General features: G+C 41.0%; 1 protein-coding gene across 1 annotated transcript in view; it reads right to left on the bottom strand.

Moving 5' to 3' along the window:
• Positions 1-351: 351 nt before the first annotated feature.
• LOC109397708 (uncharacterized) overlaps positions 352-24,954 on the bottom strand; it is a 48,073-nt gene continuing 23,470 nt past the window's right edge. Inside the window, exons 4-7 of the mRNA XM_019670020.3 lie at positions 18,013-18,662; positions 17,753-17,949; positions 7,559-7,663; positions 352-7,497 (exon numbers count right to left, since the gene is read on the bottom strand). Of these exons, the coding sequence (XP_019525565.2) occupies positions 7,437-7,497; positions 7,559-7,663; positions 17,753-17,949; positions 18,013-18,662 (1,013 nt within the window). The 3' untranslated portion in view covers positions 352-7,436. The remainder of the gene's footprint in view (positions 7,498-7,558; positions 7,664-17,752; positions 17,950-18,012; positions 18,663-24,954) is intronic.

The raw sequence follows: 24,954 nt of genomic DNA on the forward strand, positions 1-24,954 counted from the left end.
AGGGTGTCATGAAAAGTGTGAAAGACCTCTGGTAGAAGGGGCAGCCCTTGCGCTAAAATAGCTAACGGAGACAAGCGTCGTCCTGCAAGCACATCACATAACTTTAAAGAAATCAAGGGACAACCACGTAGAAATTCGATAAAACACATTGTCTATCGAAAAGACGAACAGAAAGTGAAAATTCTGCATCCAAACGGTTCACCGCTTTTAGCTCGTTGAAGTCTCGCCATGCAGCAAATCTCCCACGTTTCGACAAACGACATGAACGCTTCCGCAAGCGACGAACCGCTTCTACGGAGACACACCTAATGGACCTTTCGGAAACAAGGAAAACTCACACACTGCACTGTCTTCGCGCGGCAATTGATAAAGTGCTTTTATTTTTGCGACCAAAAATGTTACATAGTTGCTGTATAGATTGTTGCTGTATTTCTTTCAGTTCCCCTCGTATGGGCCCGTAACCGCCCTAGGTACGCTCTCTCGGGCCCTCGCGCCGTAGCAATATAATATATCAGTGCACTAATTTTCGAGGTTTGCTCTCACTTCCCTCTTCCTGGGGTGTGCGGCTGCTATTTCTGCTACTGCTGCGGTTATAGCAACCAGCACCTGCGCAGAAAAAGGCAATCTATCATTTCTTTTTTCTTTCCCTTGATTAAATTCAACATGAGTTCGAGTTGTTTTTTTTTGTTTCATTTCGTTTGTTCTGTTATTGAATTGATTTAAATATGAACCTAGCGTCGTCGTTTCGCCACCCTCCGCACTCTCTCTCTTCCTCAATCCTCAGTCAATTGTTCGAGGGTTGTATGTCTTCGGCACAGTCAGTGGAAGCTAAACGTTTTCATTATGATTTAATTAGTTTTTGCGCTGGGATCGACTGGCGGCGGCGACGACGGTGAGATGAGATTAGCGATGCAGCAAAAAATGGGCGATGCCTAGGCTACGTACTGATCTGATCTGTTTCGCTATAGTTTTTGTTTTTGTGTGTATAAATTACTGCCACCCTTTCGGAAGATACCAGGGCGTGCTGAGCATTGCGGTTTATTGTTCATTTGTTCCGAGTTTGTGCGGGACTACGTACAAATATATATGGGTATGTTCCATTATTGTTGATTTTAACACTTTTTTTTGTGGTGTTGCTTCCTAGGATTGATTCTTTCAGGCTGGCCAACGACAATAGTTCAAATTGAAATATTACTAGAAATTAGTTTACTAATTATGGTAAATTGATTAATGCGCTACATACCAGCAGGGTGAAACACGTCGATGCGAGGCCTTATCTCAGGAATTAATTAGCCAAATTTCAACCTTTTTGCACCATCGAAATGTGCAGTGAAGACCAATTGATTGATTGGTTCTTTTACGGATGAAGCATTTTCTTCTCCAGGATTCTATCACGAACAATTGTTCAAAGATTACGACAGAAATATTTCTAGGCTTAAGATTTATTCAGAAATACCGAGAGATTCCTGCAAAGATAACTACCAATACGAAGGGATTTCTCCAAAATACCAAAATTCAGAAACTCTTATAAATTCTTTCTAATACAAATCCTATGGGAATCTCTAAGGGAATTCATGAAAGAAAACTTTTGAGATTTTAGAAGGAATCTCTGGTGGGAATCTCAGAGGAATCCCTGGAGGAATTACAAAGGAAACTCCAGGAAAGATTTCCTAAGGAATTTCTGAAGATATTTCCGAACGAATTCCTAGAAAAAAATCAGGAAACAATCCTTGGTGAATGTTCAGAAGTAATCCCTAAAGGAACTCCCGAAAGAAATCCTGGAGCAATTGCAGAAGAACTCCGTGGAGAATATTCTTCAGTAATCCCTGGGATAATTAACGATGGACTCCGTAGGTATTCCCAATGGCATTTCCCATGGAATCTCTGTAGGAATTCCCGAAGCATTTATTGAAGTAACCCCTGTGGTAATTTCAGATGAAATCCTTGGTTGGAATTCGCGGAAAAATTACCTTAGAAATCCCTGGAGGGATTCCCAAAGAAATCCCAGCAGGAATTCCCAAAAGGAGTTCTTGAAGGAATTTTCAAAGCAGTTTCGGGAGAAACTCCCTATGGAATGACTAGAAAAAGTTGCAAATGATTACCTGGAAGAATTTCTAGAGGAATTTTCCAAGTAATCTCTGGAGTGATTCCCGAAAGAATACCTGGAAGATTTTCCATAAGAATCCCCGAAGGAATTCCCATAGGAATCTCCGGAGAAAATCCCAAAGGAATATCTGGAGGAATTACCAAAGAAATACCTGTAGGAATTCCCGAAGCATTTGTTGAAGTAACCCCTGTGGAAATTTCCGATGAAATCCCTGGTTGGATTTCCGATGAAATCAAAGGAATTCCCGGAGGAATCCGCAGAAAAATTACCATAGAAATCCCTGAAGGGATTCCCAAAGGAATCCCCGGAGGAATTCTCAAAATAATCTCCGGAGAAATTCCCGAAGGAATTTCCAAAGCAGTTTCTAGATAAGTTCCTATGGAATCACCAGAAAACGTTGCAAATGAATTCCTGAAGGAATTTCTAGAGGAATTTCCCAAGTAATCACTGGAGTAATTCTCGAAGCAATACCTGGAGGATTTCCCAAGGAATCCCGAAGAATTTCCATAAGAATCCCCGGAGGAATTCCCATAGGAATCTCCGGAGAAAATCCCAAAGGAATATCTGGAGAAATTACCAAAAAAATCCCTGTAGGAATTCCCGAAGCATTCCTTGAAGTAACCCCTGTGGGAATTTCCGATGAAATCCCTGGTTGAATTCCCGATGAAATCAAAGGAATTCCCGGACGAATCCGCAGAAAAATTACCATAGAAATCCCTGAAGGGATTCCCAAAGGAATCCCCGGAGGAATTCTCAAAATAATCTCCGGAGAAATTCCCGAAGGAATTTCCAAAGCAGTTTCTAGATAAGTTCCTATGGAATCACCAGAAAACGTTGCAAATGAATTCCTGAAGGAATTTCTAGAGGAATTTCCCAAGTAATCACTGGAGTAATTCTCGAAGCAATACCTGGAGGATTTCCCAAGGAATCCCGAAGAATTTCCATAAGAATCCCCGGAGGAATTCCCATAGGAATCTCCGGAGAAAATCCCAAAGGAATATCTGGAGAAATTACCAAAAAAATCCCTGTAGGAATTCCCGAAGCATTCCTTGAAGTAACCCCTGTGGGAATTTCCGATGAAATCCCTGGTTGAATTCCCGATGAAATCAAAGGAATTCCCGGAGGAATCCGCAGAAAAACTATCATAGAAATCCCTGAAGGGATACCCAAAGGAATCCCCGGAGGAATTCTCAAAATAATCTCCGGAGAAATTCCCGAAGGAATTTCCAAAGCAGTTTCTAGATAAGTTCCTATGGAATCACCAGAAAACGTTGCAAATGAATTCCTGAAGGAATTTCTAGAGGAATTTCCCAAGTAATCACTGGAGTAATTCTCGAAGCAATACCTGGAGGATTTCCCAAGGAATCCCGATGAATTTCCATAAGAATCCCCGGAGGAATTCCCATAGGAATCTCCGGAGAAAATCCCATGGGTATATCTGGAGGAATTACCAAAGGATTCCCTGCATGAATTTCCAAAGAAATCTCTGAAGAATTCCTAAATGAATTTTCGTAGAAATCCCAAAGCAGTTTCTGGAAAAACTTCCTATGGAATCACTAGAAAAAGTTGTAAATGAATTCCTGGAGGAATTTCTAAAGGAATTTCCCAAGGAATTTCTGGAGGAATTCCTACATGATTTTTCGGAGAAATCCCTGAAGGAATTCCCAAAGCAATTTCTGAAGAAACTCCCTAAGGAATCACCAGAAAATTTGCAAATGAATTCCTGGAGGAATTTCCCAAGGAATCTCTGGAGTAATTCCCGAAGAAATACTTGGAGGAATTTCCTAAAGAATCCCCGAAGGAATTTCCATACGAATCCCCTGATGAATTTCCATAGGAATCTCTGGAGAAAATCCCAAAGGAATATCTGTAGGAATTACCAAAGAAATCCCTGGAGGAATTTCCAAAGGAATCTCTGCAGGATTTCCTAAATGAATTTTCGGAGAAATCCCTGAAGGAATTCCAGAATCAATTTCTGAATCTGTGGAAGAGTTCACAAAGGAATCCCCGGAAGATTTCCAAAAGAAATCCCTGGAGGAGTTGCCAAAGAAATTTCCGAAGGAATTTCTGGAGAAATTCTCAAAGAAATTTCCGGGAAAAAGTTCCAAACGAATCCCTAGAGAAATTCCTAAAGAAATTTTTGGAGGAATTTCCGAAGCAATTCCTGGAGTATATCCCGAAGGAATCCTTGGATGAATTCCCAAAGGAACTCCCATTGGAATCCCCGAATGAATTCCCAAAGAATCCGGAGAAAATCCCAAACGAATCTCCGGCGAAAATCCCAAAAGAATATCTGGAGGAATTACCAAAGAAATCCCTGGAAGAATTCCCAAAGGAATCTCTGGGGGAGTTCCTAAATGAATTTTCGGAGAAATCCCTTAAGGAATTCGCAAAGTAATGTGGAAGAATTCACAAAGGGATTCCCGGAAGAATTCCAAAAGGAATCCCTGGAGGAGTTCCCAAAGTAAATTTCCGAAGGAATCTTTGGGGAAACTCCCAAAGGAATTTCCGGAAAATAATCCCATGTGAATCCCAAGAGAAATTCCTAATGATTTTTTTTGAGGAATTTTCGGAGGAATCTCTGGAGGAATTTCCAACGCAATCCCTGGAGTATATCCCGAAGGAATCCGAGGAGGAATTCAGCAATTTTTGGATGAATTCCCATTTGAATCCCCGAATGAAGTCCTAAAGAAATCTCTAAAGGAATTAGCAAAGGAAACTCTGAAGGAATTTCCGATTTAATCTCTGAAGGAATTACCAAAGCAATCTCTGAAGGAATTCCCAAAGGAATTTTCGAATCAATTTCCGAAGGAATCCATGGAATAATTCCCGAAGTAATTTCCTAGAGGGAATCCCCAATGCAATTTCTGTACGAATTTACGAAGACATCCCTGGAGGAATTCTCGAAGCAGTACCCCAAAGAACAGCTGGAGGAGTTCCGTAATGAATTGCTGGAAAAAATGCCAAAGGAATGCCTGAAGAGTTTCCTGCAGTAATTCCTGGGAGAATTTTCGATGAAACCTCTGAATGAATGCCCGAGGAAATCACAGGCGTAACTCCAAATGGAATCTGAAGAAATTTCTGATGTAATGGGGCACGTTCGGTGTAGTACTAGATTTGTAGTAATGAGCTGAATTTTTGTATGGTGAGAAGGTCAATTCTCCGTTTCTGCAATGAAATGGTGCGAAAAGCGTGGGTATTATGATTTCTTGCCTAATTTGATGCTGTTTGAGCAAAACTTTGGATAACTATGTTGTTTATGTTGCAAGAAATGGAGAAAACAAGAACACTGTTGCCCAAAGTTTTGCTCAAACAGCATCAAATCAGGTAAGCAATCATAATACCCACGCGTTTTGCACCATTTCATTGCAGAAACGGAGAATTGACCTTCTCACCATACTAAAATTCAGCTCATTACTACAAATCTAGTACGTCACCGATCTGTCCTATTCTAGGGAGACTTTCTAATAGAATCACTGGGGAGTTTCTATGGTAATTCCTGGTAGAATTCCTGAGATAATTCCTAGGGTAACTCCTATAGGAATTCTTAGAGGAACTACTAAGCATATTTCCGAGAAATTGTTAAGTGAATTCCTAAAGAAATTCCTAAGTGTATTTTTGAAGAAATTCCAAATAGAATTTCTGGAGGAATGCCTGACATAATTGCTAAAGGAATGCCCAGAAAAATCCTAGTGAATTTCTAGAAGAAGTTTTGGATGAATTGAAGAATGATCGCCTGGAGAAATTGCAGAAGAAATTCCTGGAGAACTTCTTTAAATAATCACTGGGTGAATTTCCGAAGGAATCACTAGCGGAACCCCTAATAGAACCTTTGGAGGAAATCACTAAGGAATTCCTGAAGGGGAATGCCCGAATTAATCCCTGACGAAGTTCTAAATGGAATCTCAGAAGGGATTCCCGAAGGATTTTCTGAATAGCACTTGAATGACCAGGAGAAACCCCTGAAAGAACGTCCAAAGTAATTATCTAAAAGAATCCTTGGATGAATTCCCGAAGTAATTTTTGATAGAATACCCGAAAAAATCCTTGGAGAAATTGCGGAACGAATCTTTGGAGAATTTTCTCAAGTAATATCTGGGCGAATTGCACGGAGAATTCCTATGAGAAATTCCCAAAAGAATACCTGTAAGAATTTCCGAAAGAATCCCAAGAATTCCCGAATGATTCCTAACAACCAATGGAGTTCTCTGAAGAATTCCAGAAGTAATCTGTGGGGAAATTTCCGATGAAGTTTCTAGAGGATTGCACAAAATAATTCCCGAAGAATCCCTGGAGCAATTTTCAAAAAAACTTCTGAAGGAAGTTCCAAAGGAATATCTGGTGGACTTGCTGAAGTAGGACATTTCCGAAGGAATCACTGGAGGAATTAGAACCGGAAAAGGTACAACATACATTTATGTGGAACTGCTTAATTTGGTTTTACGCGGAAACTGCACGAAATTCCAATCGGTCTTCACTACTCAATTCTAAGATTTTATGATGGTGAAAAAATATTGGATTTTAGTTTATAAATTCCTGAGATATGGCATCGCAAAAGAAAACTTTTTGTTCTATTAGGACTTTACGTAACAAAAACACCTGTCGGCAAAGCAGTAATAATCTTCCTCAAATTAGAAGAAATGATATGATCAATTACATGAACACCTCGAAGAACAACCAACTTTACGTATTTTTTACAATAAATTATTCGAAAACCAGTGGGCTCATCCGACAAAACTATTGGCCGTGATAAGGCAGCTTTCCTGGGTTATGTCACTAGACAGAAAATGCATCAAATAAAATGGCATATGCTTGGTTGTTTACGTCTTCAGACATAATAAAAAATAAATGGCAAAAATCGCCGATCGCTACACAATTGATTCCGACCAAATCTAGAAACATTGTCCTATAAGGAGGTTATTGAGATTGAAACAGATACCCTAGAAAATATAATATGATTAGTGTTACACAGCTGATTGCGAATGGTTAAATAATTGATTATTGATTCTTATACACAGATGTATACTCTCATCCTACTCTTCTTAAGCTCTCCTCTAATAAATTATTTGATTAGAATTCGAAGATGTGGGTGAGACGCCTCACCTTCTTTCGCTACGATCTACCTACGAACGAACGTAATATTACATTGACTTAACTGACCACGATTCGAGTCGTCCAACACATTTTGGCCTAAAGTTAAAACGAAATAGTAGTACCCTCTCCATCTCCACCAAACTATCTCATTACACGTTGAGTTTTTGTTTTCTTATCTGATGTTAGTATATTCGACAAGACTTCCTCCCCTCCTGCAGTTCCAAAACTTTCTGATCTACAGCCTGACTTTTAGCGATTCCATCCGTTGAACTATCCTCCGGCGGAGTTCTGCGTATCTGGAGTTAAAATAGAAGTTAAGAAAAGAAACTCATTCAAAAACCCATTATCGTAACATACTTCGTCCTTATCCGAAACAGTTCCCGCTGTTCCTCCTCGTGGTAACGCTCCAGGATGGCTCGGCATTCCGGAATCGACAGGTTCAGAAACTGGGCCACTTCGCTGCTGCACTCGGCACAGAACAAATAAAATTAGAAAAAAAGCGAATTAGTTATAAAAATTATGAAAACCCATGAGTTCATTCATTTTATTAAGAGAGAGACAATTGACTGCGACGGGTCACTAGGGAATGTTTACAAGAATGACTGACCCTAGGGTCTCGAGTATGCTTCCGTAAGAGAGTAGGTTATTTCGCCAATTGTTGAAACACTGGAACGCCTCTGAAACAACCTGAAACCCCATAGAACGCCCAAGAAACCCCCTGAGATTCCCTGAAACGAGACTCCTGAGACTTCTCTGAAGCCCGATGGAACGGTTCTAAAACCCCCTGAAGCACCCCTGGAACGCGCCTTTCTTACTCTAATCCAACTTCGAAGTCACTCACGAAGAGATTTACTAGAAGTGGAGAGAGTTTTCTCCCCATGCTAAGCCCCAACAAATCTGCTGGTAGAACTTCCATCTAAATGAGAAATAGTTCTGATTCATACAAAACTTCTGCCACCACTTCAATTTGGTTTTGGGGCACTCGACATCGTTCTGAATGTCTTTGCAAGCTGTTTGGGAAAAACATATGTTCGCTCCCAACGCGAAGACCCATTTGGAATCTGTCCTCATCTCCCCAACCAAACTAACCTCGAGTCGCCGCGAGAAATTTACGGCTCCAATCTAGTGATGCCACATACACAGATTTATCTAGAATTACACAGATTTTTACACAGATTTTGGAATCGATATCGAATAATAATCTTCATTTTCATACTTATACCTATTTGATTCAGGCCCATCTTATATTTTACCAAATGAAAATATCTCCGACAAAACTGCGAAGGGCAAGGGCAATCGTCAACATATTTTGTACAGGCAAACTTTTGCTGAATATTTGAAATTTTTTAAGACAATCCCCAAGGAACTCCTGGAGGAATTCCCAAGAGTTTCCTGGACGAAATCCCGCGAAACCCCTGGAAGAACTCCTGGAGGAATTCTCGAGCAACCTCTGGAGAAATTTCAGAGAAATTCCTGGGGAACTTCTGTGGAAATTTCCGGAGAATAAATGAATTTCCTGGGAACTCCTGGGAAAATTTACCAGAAAACTCCTGGGGGAATTTCCTAAAACTGCTGTAGATATTTCCTGGAGAAATTCCCTTAGAACTTTTGGGCGTATCCTTAAGGAACTCTTAGAAGTATTCCCGAGAAATTCCAGGAGGAATTGCTTAGGAACTTCTGGTTGATTTGAGCTTGAGCTTGAGCTTGATTGACCACCCGCAGTTGCTACTCCAGTATCGCCAGATCAGCTACACTCACACAAGGAACCAATGAGATAGCTGCTTGGGACTGACAGGCATCTTCAGTGTGTTGAGCGTTGGTGGTCTTGTATTTTTAGGCGACAATCGTGCTCATTCTGCGAATGGAGTGCCGTGAGGAAAGTCGGAGTCGTTTATCGAGGTGAGAAATCTCGACTCGAATGGGGTGGCTCTCCATTTGATTTACACGGCGAGCCACTTCATTCGAGACGGGATTCCTCACCTCGATATACGCCTCCGACTTTTCTCACGTCACTCCATTCGCAGAATCAGCACAAATGGCACCTGCTGCGTCAGGTTGCAGGTCAATGGGAAAGGGGAGGGAAGTGATGATTGCAATGATGTATAAGATGTATATGTAGGAGAGAGAGAGTGAGAGAGAAAGATACAAAGTAGGAGGAAAGGGACGAGCCAGGGATTGAACCCAGGACAATGAATCAGAAGCGGTAGCCACTAGACCACCAAGCTCGTTACTTAGGTACTTCTGGTTGATTTTCCGAAGAACTCGTGGATAACATTTCTTTTATTTCCTGGAAAAATTTGCCAGGTACTTCTTTCAGTATTCCTGAGGAACTTCTGGAGGAATTGCCAAGCAAATACTGGTGAATTTCCCGTGCAACTTTTAGAGGAATTCCTGAAGAACTCCTGAGCAATTCTTGAGGTATTCCTACAGGATTTCTCGAGGAACTGCTACAATATTTCCCAAGAAACTCTTGGAGGAGTTCCCGAAGAAGTTTTTGACGAAATCCTGAGAAATACCTGGGGGATTTTCGAGGAACTCCTTACGGAATTTCCGTGGAACTCCTACAATATTTCCTAATACACTGCTGGGGAAATCACCGAGAATCTCCTGCAGGAATTCTTGGAGAGCTCCTGGAGGAGTTTCCGGGAAACTTCTACAGGAATTCCCTGGGAACCTGAAGTAATGTTCGTGGCTTGGTAAAATATTCCCGGGGAACTGCTAGAGAAATTTCTGAAAAAAGTCTGGAAAAAATCTCAGGGAAATCCTGGAAGGATGCATCGTGCATGCACAATTTCTGGAAGACTTCTTGTGGAAATACTGGATGATTTCCCGATGAATTCCTGAAGTTGATTCCGAGAACGAATTCGTGGGGAATTTCTCCTGAAATCGCTAGAAGTACTCCTGGTTAAACCATGGAGGAATTCCCAGATAATTCCTAGAGAAAATTCGCGGAGAACTCCTGAAGTAATTCATGGTCTTGCAATTGTTGAGGAACTCTTGGTGGGATTATCGGAGAACTTGGAGAGCAGTTTCTAAATTGGAATGTAGAGAAACTCCTTGGGAACTTCGGAGAAAATACTCTGAGATCTCCTGAAGGAATTGCCGGGGTATTTCTGGAGAGTTTCTAGAATAATTATCAAATTCAGATTATTGTTATAAAGACTAAATAACCACAAAAATAAACGTTTTTTAATCAGTTTCTCCGCAATATAATTGATTTTAGCCAACATAAAGCGCAGTGAGAACGAAGCATAAGGCTGCCATTCTAAGTATAAAGATCACTTTAAAGATCTTTGCTGCTTTGATTTTGAACAGTTGCATTAAGACCATCTCAACGTCCTCAAAGAGATTAATTTGACCCAGATATATCATTTTTCGAAGTTATGTAATTAATTTCTGAATGTAATAACAATGTTGTTACAGTTTTCCACAATTTTAATAAGCATTTCCACATCACAGATTTCATGTAAGATTTTTAAAATTAACTACAGATAATTAAGATTTTTTGGGCCAAAATCACAGATGAAAACCGAAAAAAAATGTGGCAACACTGCTCCAATCCACTAACAACCACCCTATCATCCTTACACACATCACGTCGTTTGTTTGGCTGTCCAACCGACCAAGCGACAACGTGATCGAGCATGACCTTATGTGCCAAGCAAATCTCGTTGACTGATAAAAATCATGGTAGTACTTGTTTTAAAGCATCGAGTTTAACCATATCGAATAATATTCAAAAATTTGGCACTAAAAACTGCGAAAAGTGATCAATTTCACCCGAAATCACGATACATCAAACGATACCGGTCCTTCTCCTCGCCGTAGTTCGATATCTTTAAGGTGCTCCACCAATTCAACTGTGGCTTCGTGGCCGTGCGGCTAGTGTCACCTAGTCGCATCATACTAGGGAGCGCATTTCCGCCGTAGAATGGTTTGTTGATTATATTCACTGTATTTCCTTTATCCGCTCGAAAGTAGTAGACCACATTCCGGGCATGCAATTTACGAGTCATACGCTATATGTCGAAATTCGCTTGTGACTGATCTTCCGTCAACGTCATAGCGGATGGCCAATTTATTCGAAAAAACTGATGTAAATACTGGATCACGCTTCCAAAGGTGTTTACAGTACTGTGTATTCAACAGTGGTGGTTGTTGTCAAGACGCTGAGATTGGGAATGTAAAGCCTGGAACACATAGCGGGGTCTCCATGGGGTCTCAACGGAATTCAAAGAATTTAAAGGGTGTTCCAGGGGGTTTCTTGGACATTCCATTGGAGGCTCAGCGGCGTTCCAGGGTTGTCAAAGAGTGTAAGACACACTCCAGAGAGTTTTAAAGGGGTTCCATGTGTTGTCCGGGGCTTCCAGGAGAGTCGCAGGGAGTTTCAGAGATGATCCAGATGATTTCTGCGAATTGCAGGAGAGTTCTAAGATGCTTCAGGGGGTTTCAAGGGAGTTTCAAAGGGTTTCAGGAGGTTTAAAAGGCGTTCTAGAAGCGTTCTATAGGTATCAGGGGCGTTCTATGTGTTATAGGGGAATGAAACACAACTAGTTTGATTGTGTTAAGTGCCAGATAATAGGGTACGATGTTCAGCAAAGTTGTTCAGGACTACGAGTACTCACCACCACGTGGCACTAATGTACATAGTGACTTCCGGTACGAGTTTGATGGGATATAGCACGAGATTGAAGCAAAATAGGAAGGTGCGATCTTCGGCAAAGTTCTTCAGGTCCACGAGTTTTTCCAGGTCATAAATAGCATAGCTTAAAATTCAACCACCCCGTGGCGCTAGTGGCGCGGTGCAACTTTGGTGGGATATAGCACGAGATTGAAGTCTGACAGGAAGATACGATTTTCGGCAAAGTTGTTCAGGACTACAAGTACTTCGAGATCACCACCACGTGGCGCTAGTGTACGGACCAGTCCTGCAAAATATCAGTCTCAGTGCCTGTTTTTCAGCCGAAAATGAATGACTGCGGCGGTCGTTTTCAGTTCCTTGATGTGAGAACTGACAGAGTCCGAGAGCTCCATTCGTGAGCGACCCAACAAGATCAATTCCCAATCATCCACACACTACTCATGCTGAAAGGCTATTCGTCTCAAGCGGTGGCTTGTGAGAGTGAGTGCCCTATACGTTAGCACGGGTGAAAACACTCAACTACAGAAAATTGAATGGAAATTTAGCCCTGTCAGCTCTCGCTTTCAGCACGCTGCGTGCGAGTGTGAGTACCTATTTCATTTCGCTCCCGTGTTGCTGATCGGAAAGCAACTTTGACAGGAAAACCAAAACAGAGAAAATGAAAAAAGCAAAATATCGCTATCATAAGGGCCTGTCGAAAAATTGCAGCACTGGTACGGACTGACTTGTGGTATGGCTTTGGTGAGATATATCACAAGATTGAAGCCAGATAGAAAGGTGCGAGCCTAGCTTTCAAGTTCAAGAATCAAGGATCATTTCAGGAACACTTTGTAAGTATTCCCCAAGAATGTCTGCAGAAATACTTTCCGCGAATGTCCAATGGGTTTCTGTTAAAGATTCAATTCTAGTAGAATGAATGTTTCTGCGTAATTATTGTAAAAGCTTCGTGGATCATGGCAGATTTTTGTATTCGTAAAAATGTAATCGTCAGAAAGATATTCCCATAATGATGATTCACACAAGTTTTAGCAAAAATATTTAAAGAAATTTCTGGCTCCATATTTCATATTTATTATCCAGAATAAAAAACAAGGGACAGGGAATCAAACCCATGATTATCCGTTAATTAAGCGAACGTGCGATCAACTGCACCACGAACTCTGGCACTCTGGAGAGAATTTCCGAATGAATCATTGTATAAATTTCTGAAGGAATCTTTGAGGACTTCGCGAATGAACTCCAGGAAGAATTCCCGCAGCAATCCGTGCAAAATATATTCCGAAAGCATCCCTTTAGAACTTTGCGAAATAATGGAGGAGTTCCATAATGAATCTCTGAATCAATCATTGAAAAAAAAATAGTGGAATAAAGCTCTGAAGTGATTTGAAATAAAATCGCTGAATTCTTCAAGCTTCGAAGGAATTCCTGAAGAAATCATAGGAGAAAGAAAGCGCTAGAGGATGGTTCCATGAAGGAAAATACAAAGGTGCATCTAGAGGAATTCCAGAATCCCTGTTGAAAATTTCTGTTAGAAAATCCAAAAGGTATGCCTGGATGAATATTATCTCGCGTTTAGTATCATACAGGCGTATCTACAATGATCGATTTCTCTTCGTCGATTTTCTCTCCGAAGTATTCCGAAAAATACGACCATTATTCGGATGATCTCTCGGTGGATTTCGGTGAAGGACGACTAGGACTAGCATCTAAAACAACAAAAACAACCAAACATGATTTGATGGCCAAGTTATAAGCCAAAGAGAAAATCGATGAAGAGAAATCGATCATTGTAGATACGCCCGTATGATACTGAGCGCGAGATTTGAAGTAATTCCTGGAAAGATTTGCCAAAAAATATTCAAGGATCCTAAATGGAATCACCAGAGGAATTTTGGAAGAAAATCTTGGAAATAATCAAGAAGGGACCGCTAAAGGAATTCCCAAAAAAAATCACTAGAGTAATTTCCCACAGAATCCCTGGAAGAATTTGGCAAAGAAATCGCCGAAGAATGGATCTTCGAGGGAATCTTTGGAGACATTTACGAAGCAATATCTTTAAAAATAATCTCAAAGAATTCTTGGTGGCATCTCTACAGAAACTCCCGAGAAACTCGAGAAAATTCCAAAAAAATACCTGGAGTAAACGAAGGATACCCTGTAGGAATTCCAGAAGCAATTCCCTCCCTGGAAGAATTTCAGTTGGAACCTCTGGAAAACGACTGTAGAAATTCACAATGGAACCAATGGGAGGATTTCCGAAGAGTCTCTAGTGGAATTCCCAGAGGGAACACTATAGGAATTCTTGGTGAATATTCACATGAATACTTGGAGGAGGAACTTCCAAAGCAATATTTTGAGATATTCCTGGAGGAATCCCTTGAAAAAAATCCGAAGGAATTCCTGAAGACATAATTAATACGTAGGAAAATTCCAGAAGAAATCTCTGGAATAAAAATCCCTAATAAAATTCTCGAATAAATCCTTGAAAAAGATTCCCAGGACAAACCCTGGAAATTTTCGTGAGGAATTTCCATAGAAATAGCTAGCTGTCAGAGGAATCATTCGGGTGATTCAGAGAAGTCCCTATTTGACCTGAATTTCACTTGCATATTTAACCAAAATCGTGCCTGAAGAAACTTTGCACACTATTACAACGTGGAAGTGAAATTCGAAACCTGGTAGTGCACGTAGTCCTGAACAATTTTGCCTTTAGTCTTGAAGTTCAACAGCTTTGCCGAAAATCGTACCTTCCTACCTGACTTCAATCTCGTTCTATATCCCACCAAAGTCATACCGGAAGTAACTATGTACACTAGCGCCACGTGGTGGTCAAATTCGAAACTATGCTCTTCATGACCTGAAAGCACTCGTAGTCCTGAACAACTTTGCCTTGGATTGTATCTTCCTATCTGGCGTCAATCTTATGATATATCTCACGAAAGTCGTACCGGAAGTCACTATGTACATTAGCGCCACGTGGTGGTGAAATTCGGAACTATGAAATCCACCACTCGGAAGTGGTTGTTGTTTTGAACAACTTTGCCGAGGACAGAACCGGAAGAAGTTAAAAATATGGAACTAGTGTATTCGCCTGGTTTTCACCGGAAGCTGCATGAAATTCCAATCGGCTTTTACTACACCTTTCTAGGATAGTATAGGATTCCGATAACGCAAAAAGATTGAAATTTGGTTCACTAACTTTTGACAAGGGAAGGTTACGATGGTGTCCCCCGGGGATTTCAACCGGACTACTTTTGTTGCATTATGCAGGTGGAAACCTGATTAAATCCAAAACATTTCGGGTGATGGGCCAGTGGTGTAGTCAGGAGGGGCCTGTCCGCGCACGGAGCGTACATAATGTGTAAATATGTGTTTGTGTTAATAATATCCTAAATAATCCTCACCCGTAACATTTACATCCCAAAATCCTAACCTACTAATCCCGAGTCGACCGCGGGTTATTTCGGTCCCCCCCTTACTAACACCTGTGTTTGTATCTAATGAATGAACGCGCACTACCCACCCGAACGGCAATGCTTCTGTTTGCCTGGCTGGCGGCCGACGAGCGGCTGCACATTCGAACGGTGATAACGGCCACCACATGCGAGCGGTGGCGGCGGCCAGAATCATCATGCGAGCGAGCGAGCGAGGCAGGGACGAGAAGAACACGCTGCGACATGTTCGCATCGCAGCGTCGAGCAGGGCACCGACCAATGCGAGCGAGGCTCGCGCTGATTGGTGGGTGATGTATTTTGGGAATGCTGGGGTAGGGTATAAATGTAATGGAATTCGCTTGAAGAGCATCAGTTTTTGTCAAGCAGTGAAGGAATAAACATCATTGGAAATTAAATCCCAAGCGTTTTCCTTGGACAGCCGAAACCATCAGCCTTTTACAAGGCTAACACTTAAGAGTTTTTCAGAAGTCGTCGAGCTATCGTCTGCAGCTTTGTTCCTGCGGCCCTCTTCAGTGGGAAGAGCCGGCCAACCTCCGTCCAGTGTCCGTGATCGGACAGGGCCCTCAAAGGGGCAAATTTGACCAAATATACGATTTTTGAAAAAGCTCAAACGTCATCAATATGCAAATTTGAAAATATATTGTAGTAGAAACAGCCAGAACATGCATGAATACATGATTTCGTAATAAATTTAATTTACTATAGGCGTTGCCAGGATAACATGGGTGATATACATAGTTTTTTATTCAAATAACGTCAACTAGTTCTTACCGTGGCCGTAACCTTCCCTTGTGAGATATGGATGTGCAAAAAAATAGTTCCACGTTTTTTTGCTTGTCGAATTCTAACGACTTCTTTTTCTTCTTCTTCTTGGCGTAACGTCCCTACTGGGACAAAGCCTGCTACACAGCTTCATGTAATATAATAGCACTTCCACAGTTATTAACAGAAGCTGCCTCTGTCAATGATCATTTTTTTTGCAAGTGTATACCGTGCGGCAGGCACGAAGATACTCTTATGCTCAAGAAAGTCACGGAAATTTGCTTTACGAAGGGATCCTGGACTGCCCGGAAATCAAACCAGTTACTCTCAGCATGGTCTTACTGAACCCACGCATTTACAGCTGTTGCTATAGGGGCCCTAAGAATCTTAGGCTAAGACTACTATGATTGATGTTTCAACCACCGAGTTGCTTCGATATCCATCACTATGAGGCTATAAGGGGTTCCAGAAACGCTCCAAGGGGTTTTTCGGGGCGCTTCAGGGTCGTTCCAGGGATGTTTCACGAGGTTTTAAAAGCTTTCAAGAGGGTCGACATCTCCTGGAAAGTTTTTAAACGTCTAGAAAATTTCACTTGAAACTCTATAACTACCTTGAACATCCCTTGGAATATCCCCTAAAATCTACCTGAATACCTGAAACGCCTTGATATGCTTCGAAGCTCCTCTCAAACTTCCATAAAATCTCCTTGAAGGCTTCTTGAAATGTCCGGAAAACACTTTCAAATCTTCCTGACATCCTTAGAAACCACCTCATACGCTTTGATATCGATATTAAAACCCCTTTAAATACTATTAGAAGCTTACTGAAGCCCCCAACAAAGGCCACTTGCGACGTTTAGAAAACTTTTAAACCCTTCTGAAACATCTCCGAAATCTCCTTGAAAGCATACCCGAATCCTCGGGAAACTAGTTCCAAACGCCCTTGAAACGCCCCGAATGTACTTAAAATCCTCTAAAACGACTTCAAATGCAGTGAAAACGCTTAGAACTCCCTTGAAAACTTCCTAAAATCCACTTGAACCGCCTGAAACGCCTTTAAACATCTCTAGAAATTTCTTGAGAGCATCCTGAAACCTTCGGAATCCACTTCTAGCCGCATCACACCATGCATAAAACAAAAGGATCTCTTTAGTAACATTTAAGGACAGACTTCTTAGAATCCCAACATGGCCGCCACAATGGCCGACTTTGGCACCTACTCACGATTTCGAGGGCACAAATCTCTTCGTAAACAAAACCAGCGCACCTGATCTTCTTATTTTAGACTTATTACAAGTGAGCAAGAACAGAATAATAGAATACTTTGTTATGTGAAGCTTGCTTCTTGAGATTTGTGCGTTTGAAGTTTTGATGCACGCTTTAACAGATGTTAAGAAGTTTGTCCTTAAATGGATATGATCTCATAAGGGGGAACCGCTGATGCAAAATGGCCATGTTCAAGATGAAGTTGTTCGAATTTGCTGTATTCCGTTTTCACACGCATATGAAATACAAGCAACTTCATTGAACACGAATAATGCTGTTGCATATGTATGATATGAGCCAAAACTAAACAGTGTTTAGAAGAAAAATGGACATTCAAGTGGAACAACTGCTCAGAACAGCTATTTTTCTATAAAAACTTACTATAAACGACAATTTCCTGAAAAAAAAAATCTTGATCATAACATACCTGATCTCCGGCGTTTGCTGGCCATCCATCAGAAACAGTTTCGCAATGTCCTCGTGCGGTCCCAGAATGATCCGCGACACCAGTGGATAATCATCATCCTTCAGCTTCTTCTGCTCCCCGTTATCCTTGATAACGAATAGGGCAAAATTTTCCGCTCGACTTTCCACCTTGTACTTCTCCAGCAGAAGATTGATCACCTGGAAATATAGAAGATAAGCACTGAATATTACAAATTCAAGTTACGAACTATTTCAGCTTACCTCTTGAGTATTGACCAACGACGTCACCCACACGTTCATCAGCGAACCATGCGGGGGCGTGAAGAAGGACGTCTCGCGGTTGTAGAAATGCCCGTTGATGGAACATCTTCGCTTCAGCTTCGTTCGGGATCGCCGATTGCCGGAGCGCCTTTTGATGGCCGTTGAACCCGTCTTAGGTGGCTTCCTTAGCACCACACCGTCCTCCGTAGTGGTCGTCGCCGTCGTCGTCACGGTCGTAGTCGTCGACAAACTGGCCGTCGTTATGCTTTCGTCCGTTGGGCTAACCACTTCGATGTTGCCGTTCTGGTTCGGATCCAACTCATCGTAACAGTCCATTTTGATGTGGATCGACGTCTGTGGTCGATCCGAGGCCTTCAGGGTATCCGTTCCTTCGTCGTCGCTGTCCATGAAACTGTTGCCGGAGTAGTTGTTGCCCTGGCTTTTGGACCGTAGCAGACCCCGATCGCCGGTCCAGGTGTCGGTATCGGTTCCGGGTGACGTGACCGAGGGGGATTCGGATTGATGTCGCTGGTAGGCGATTTTGGTCCGCCCGTTGCTGCCGCCGTTTTGCAGTTGAGATTTCGCCGGGGAGGAGAGTTTGGTATTGCTTGGATGTTTCAGAGTTTCATCGTTCACCACGTGGAAAGAGTCTGAAAAAAATGGAAAGAGGACATCGAAGTGAGCGATGCGCAACTAGTTGGCGACAGAAATCACAAATCTCTCAATTTCGGCACGAAGCGGACGTCCAAATTCAAGTGAAAATTTTGAAAAGAAAAGTTTGAAAATGTATTGCATTAGCTTTCCATTTACATCCTGCTGCTTGCCAAGCAGTTTCTTCTGTGATGGACCTTGTGGACCTTGCGGCGGTGGCCCCTGCTGTAGTAGCCCCTGCGGACCTTGTGGGGGAGGAAACTGCTGTCTGGCGCCGTGTGGACCTTGTTGCAGCCCCTGCGGTGGACCCCGGAAGGTGAGATGTGAACCATTGAGTAAGCCTATTCCCGCTGTGACCTGTAGGTTTATTTTTCGGAACGCCAAGTTTAACCACGACATGAGACTGCGGAATGCCGGGTACTACGACTGAGGGGATGCGGCCCGGAGGAAAGAACGGCGGTACGCAAGCATGCAGAGGAAAATGAAAATTCAGAATTTCTGCAGAACAAATAAAAAATCATGACGAGCAATAAAAATTTGCATTTTTTTTTTCATTTCGCCGGAATAGTCCATTTTCCGAAAAAGCAGTTCTGGAAGGATCCCCACGGGAAATTTTAGACACTCCTTAAGCAATCATTAAATAAGCTTTGGGAAAAAGACCGTAGAAATCTGTGAGGGAAGTTTCAGGAAGAAAACTAAACGGAATTCCCAGGAGGCACCTACCTACTTCTGGGTCCTAGGTACTGAATATCTTCTTATTCTTCCTTCTGGCTCTACGTTCGCATTGGAACTTGGCCTGCCTCTTTAACTCAGTGTTCTTTGAGCACTTTCACAGTTATTCGTGCCAGCGAACAAGGGTCACACGACGGGAGGGTCTAAATGTCCAGGCACGAGAGGAGATCGAACCAACAATGAAAATACACTTCAAACTTCAATGTAGTCACTTTTTGTTAATAACTTTAAATGCAATAATTGATTATTTTTAAGTGTATATCTGACCGGACATCTTTGGTGGCAGTCAGTCTCGGAGTCAAGTACAGACATCGCCCTTCTATCGGACGGTTGTGCTACTTTTCCTCGAATGTCGGTTCCCCGAGGGCCAATTCCCCGAATGCCGTTTCCCCGAATGCTACTTTCACCTAATTGATCCATTTCCCCGAATTACACCCTTCTTTATTTTATAAGCGGTTCTTCAAGTTCTATTGCTCCTCAGATTGTTACGGAATATTTGTTATATTAATAAGACAGATTAATTGTTTGATGTGTTACATGTTTCATATTCGTGCGTTGTTTGTGTTCCATGTTGTAAATAGTCCCCTAATTTAAATGTACAATTATAGGGTTATGGTAGAATAAAGGATCATGAAATGCAATCCTATTTGGATTGCCATCTTTCAGGCCATTTCAGCAGGCAGAGGTCAAGTACTAGAGTTGTAAGTTGCAAGTATCGAAACCCGAAACGAGATGCCCGATTATGATAAGTTTTCCTAGACAAAATCAAGCTATGAAAGCGGCAGTAATGACTGTCCACTAAAAGGCGAAATGCCATTCAAAACACAAATTCTACACTGAACCAAGAAATATCATTGAATTTATCAAAAACATCACATAGCTTCACTGTAATTGAATTCACATTCATTTTATGTGTATCCATTGAAACTCATATGCAAAGTACATAAAACTCATTATAATACCCTATGACATTCGTGTACCACTACCATGCATTATATATGGAGTAAAGTCATATGTGTTGCCAGACAAAAATTATGTGATTTTCACATGTGAAAATTTGGTGGCTTTGTAGCGTACAATCAAGATGGCGACTCTCACTCATTTGCTTTTGACAAATTTGGAATTCTCGTAGGAATCATTGATGGTTTTCTAGGTATGTTTGGCTAAATAGTATACGAAACCTTTTTAAAGTAATTTCTTTTCGTTTTGAGAGTGTGGAATCCAGTTTTACGAATTGGTGATGTATTCGGCGGACGATTTTGAGTCCAGTTTGGGTCAGTGCGACGTAAATTGGAACTATCCGAAGATTTTTGAGCACGCGAATGCATGGCGAAAATGTAACGTAAGTTGATATTTAAAGGATAATAAATGGAATCGACAACTGTAAATCTGTTATTTTTCTATTCGCAGAAGTCAACCATTCTTCAAGCTTCGACGTCTGATTTACTCGCGGATAAAGAAAACCGACATCCAAATCATCAAGTAACGACGGACAGCCAGCAACTTGAAGACGACGGAATAAGGCAGGAGGAAACCGACTATTTGGAGCAGCCGGGTACCGTCAGTGTACCAGTAGCCGCTCATGACCCAATAGCCGCTCACTGTTGCAAAAATCAAGTTTTCACGCATAAATACCCCCTTTTCGTCGCTGATATTCTTGGACAATATAAATTATATGAAAGCAAAGCCATTTTATGCAATATTTACCAAATAACATAAATTTAAAAAACAAAACAATAGAACTTTTTGAGCGGCTATTGGACCCAAAAAAGCTGTAGGAAATTTTATGTGTTCCAATAACCGCTCACGCAAAAAAATACGTAAAAATCGTAAAAACTGTCGATATTAGTACACAGTGTATTTGATCACTATTATACACTCCCGCTGAATAGGAAAAAATAATTGTAAAAACATAGAGTTGCAAAAATAATTCACTTTTCCGCAAACATCTATTTAAAAGATGGCATACATTTGTCCGTGAGCGGAATTAGGACCAGGGCTGAAAATCGTCGCCGTACGACCAAAAAAGTCGACGACGAGAACGAAAACTAGATCGTCATCGTTGCTCGTTCCAAATCGGATGACTCATTCAAGCCAGCGAATCGTCGTGAAGGGCTTGCGTCGTGACGAAAACAAAATCTTCATTCGTTTTGTTTCGCTCTTCGTCTAAGTGCATCTAGCCGACGGAGTCAATGTTGCCACCAGCAACACACAAAAAAAAATATTTTGATAACAAAATAATTACACCTGGAATCAAACAACGAACCTCTAGATTGCCAATCCAGCACTCTTACCAACTGAGCTAGTGAGGTTTCACATCAACGGAAGTGCCGAAACGCCAATAAAAGCTATTCCCAGTTGGCGTTCGCTTGGCCCGTCGTCGTTCGTTTCCAGGGAACAAAGAGGACGACGAAAAAGTTGGTGGGTGACTATTTATGATTGAACTTCGTCGTGAAGCCCGCAGTCGGCGACGAAAAGGCTAATCGTCACCGTTTTCTTTCGGACGAAGATTGTTTTATTGTTATCTTCACACAGTGGTGACGAGAAGGACGATTGTCAACCCTGATTAGGACCACTTTGGTCTCACACAAATTGTAATAAAATCATACCTTTATGAAAAGTTCTACATAATTCTTGTTTTGTATCTGATTGTACTTAGATTAAACTAACTTAAAATGCAAAAACATTACAAATTGGCTTAACAGTTATTTAACAGATGATGTTTTTCTGCAAAACTGGCCTTAGATGAGCGGAATCTGGTACCCTGATGGTAGAATGCGAGTTGAAATTAGAGTCCAGAAAAGCAAGTCGAGGCCGTGACGATTGAACTGACTGTTCCGGGACCGGTACAAGCTGAGTTCGAACCGAAGGTCGGAGCCGCACCGATTGATATCGCCAATACGGACAACTTCCAGTCGAGACCGAGAAGCCAGCGAAACCAGATGGAAACTCAGCAGCCAGACTCAGCATCGTTCCATAAACAACAACTATCACATTCCGAAGAGGAAGACACTTCGGACAACGTCATTTTTCTTACATCAGACCTGCTGCTATAAACGTTAACAAATCTTACATAATAAATGATTATACCCTTTTCCTACGAATTTTCCTGAAATCTGAATCAACATGTGAGAAGGACGAAGCAGCATTTGCTAAGCTTTTCCGTTGCCCGAAAGAGCCGTGATAGACGTGAGCTTGCAAATGTTGCTGCGCCTTTTTCATTTGTTGTATAGAAATTATTTTCTAAATTCACCTAACATGTATCATAGTATCATATGAATTTTATCCAAATTTTATCCCAATTTCACATAAAATGTATTATATTTTCATATAAAAAATATTGTAATGCAGTTTAAAATATATAAACAATTTTAATAAGTCTCATTAAAATTTCACATAAAATTCATCGGCAGAAGCCAATAATTAACATACTACATTTCACATGAAGTGTAAGAAAAAATCCAATGAATCTAAGCAAAATTACCTATCAAAAAATTATGTGTTTTTCATATGAATGTCATATGGAAAACTAGATGGAAAAAAATTATATGTGTTTTCAGATAAATTTTATATGAAAACTTGGTTCAGTGTAGGATGACTGATGGACCTAGAACAAATATAGGAAATTCTAGGATGACTGATGGACCTAGAACAAATATAAAACTTCGTCATCCTGTGACCGGAAGGTGTTATCCATCAGGATAACAGGGCACATTTGTGTGTTGTGTTGTGCTGCGTCAATTGGTACCCAGGTAACTACTAAGCTCTGTTCTAAGCATAATAACGGTCATTGAACAGCTTTTCAGTGCTAAAAAGCTCTATATAAGCATACCTAATGCTTATAGGCACTATGAACAGTAAGAACTAAAATAAGCCCTGTATGCTTATATAAAGCCTACAAGCTCTAAAGAAGTTTGTCAGTGCTGTCACAGGGCTTGAAGTACATGACGTTTATATCAATAAAAATTAATTTCGGCCAAAACAGACTGATATCGGTCATGACTCATACATTTTAACATTAATGTTAACGGATCGGGATCGGGGGAACAGGATCATTTTTGCTGCTCGGAATGCTATTGATTAAAAGATAATGGAATCTTTCAAGCAAATGTGGTGATTCCAGACATGATTCTCATAGTTTATTATTTCTACAAATTCCAGATCCGATCGGAAAACGTTGTGGAAGAAGAGCTGCAACGTTTTCTGACCATTTGTATACATATTGCTTCTCCTGCATCTCTTCTCTTCCTGCATTCGTCGCATCCAAATTGACCACTAAATCATCACCCTCCCATATCACTTTGAATCGCCGAGATACCCAAACTATTATTTTGCATGGTTTGAGTACTAGTTTGATCACGCTGATTCCATGGTGCATCGGTGGAGCAGATGGAAAACGCAAATGGACTTGGACTTTCGATCAGGAACTCGGAAGACAACAGCTGGAATCTGGGTCATACAGCAAAAAAGTAACTTCAGTGGAAGCAAAAGAAATGAGAAAAGAACAGGAGATAAATAAAGTATTTTTTTCTTTTTTTTTTGTCTCACTTTTGACAATTCCCGCTCCAGAGACCTGGTACGGAATTTTGAAGTTGGCCATATATCAGCCGAATATTTCATTTTCATTTTCATTTTGCAGCATTTGTGGGGCAATGAGAGCGCAAGTCAGTCCAAAGCCGATGATAAGGAGGGGTAATGGCTGAATAGTCTTTGCTGACCACATAAACGCCATGGGATAGGAAAAGGGTATTTTGGTGTGGGATTAGGGTGTTGGTGCAGACTTGGCGATATCAATGCTATTCAGATGCAAAATAATTTTAAGGCTCAATAGTGAATCGCATACCTTCCAAAACCAAAAAACAATAATCCACAAAATACCAAGCAAGTCATAGAAAGAAAAAGCGCCCGATTGTTTATTTTGTCAATTATAACTAGGGACAATGGAAATTCGCGATTTCGCGGAAGCCGCGAAATCCGCGAAATTGGGCAATGGTCGCGAAATTTAAGAAATCCCGCGAAATGACGCGAAAATTGAGAAAATTTGGAAAATAACCTCAAAATTCCACCAATTTTAAATTTTAAACATAAATTAGTCGATAACTTTTTACAGTGTAAAGTAATTAACGATTCCAAATCTGACAAAATAATAATTTAATGCATTTCACATCTGCTTCTTTTCAGATTTTTCATCAAATTTGTTATTCTTTCTGCAAACTTATGATTACGCCTTACAAAATCCATGCGAATTATTCATATCGCATGCAACATTGGTGTTTTCTTTAATGATACGGTCAAAAATATGATGCCGCGAAATCACCGCGAAATTCGCAATGTTCGCCCGCGAAATTTGAGAAATTTTGCCGCGAATTTCCATTGTCCCTAGACATTTGGTTACTGAGATATCTTTCGAAGAGTACTTAGGAGTTATACAACTAAACTTTTTGAGGTTTTTAACAAAGTGTATCAAACTAAATACCTCAGCCGTGTGTCAATCGATTTGGGTTCTCTTGGCACCAAATGAAAGCTACAACATCCTAGTAGATTGCTCAGAAATTTTCT

This window comes from Aedes albopictus, chromosome 1 (genome assembly GCF_035046485.1).
Source record: "Aedes albopictus strain Foshan chromosome 1, AalbF5, whole genome shotgun sequence".
Taxonomy (NCBI): domain Eukaryota; kingdom Metazoa; phylum Arthropoda; class Insecta; order Diptera; family Culicidae; genus Aedes; species Aedes albopictus.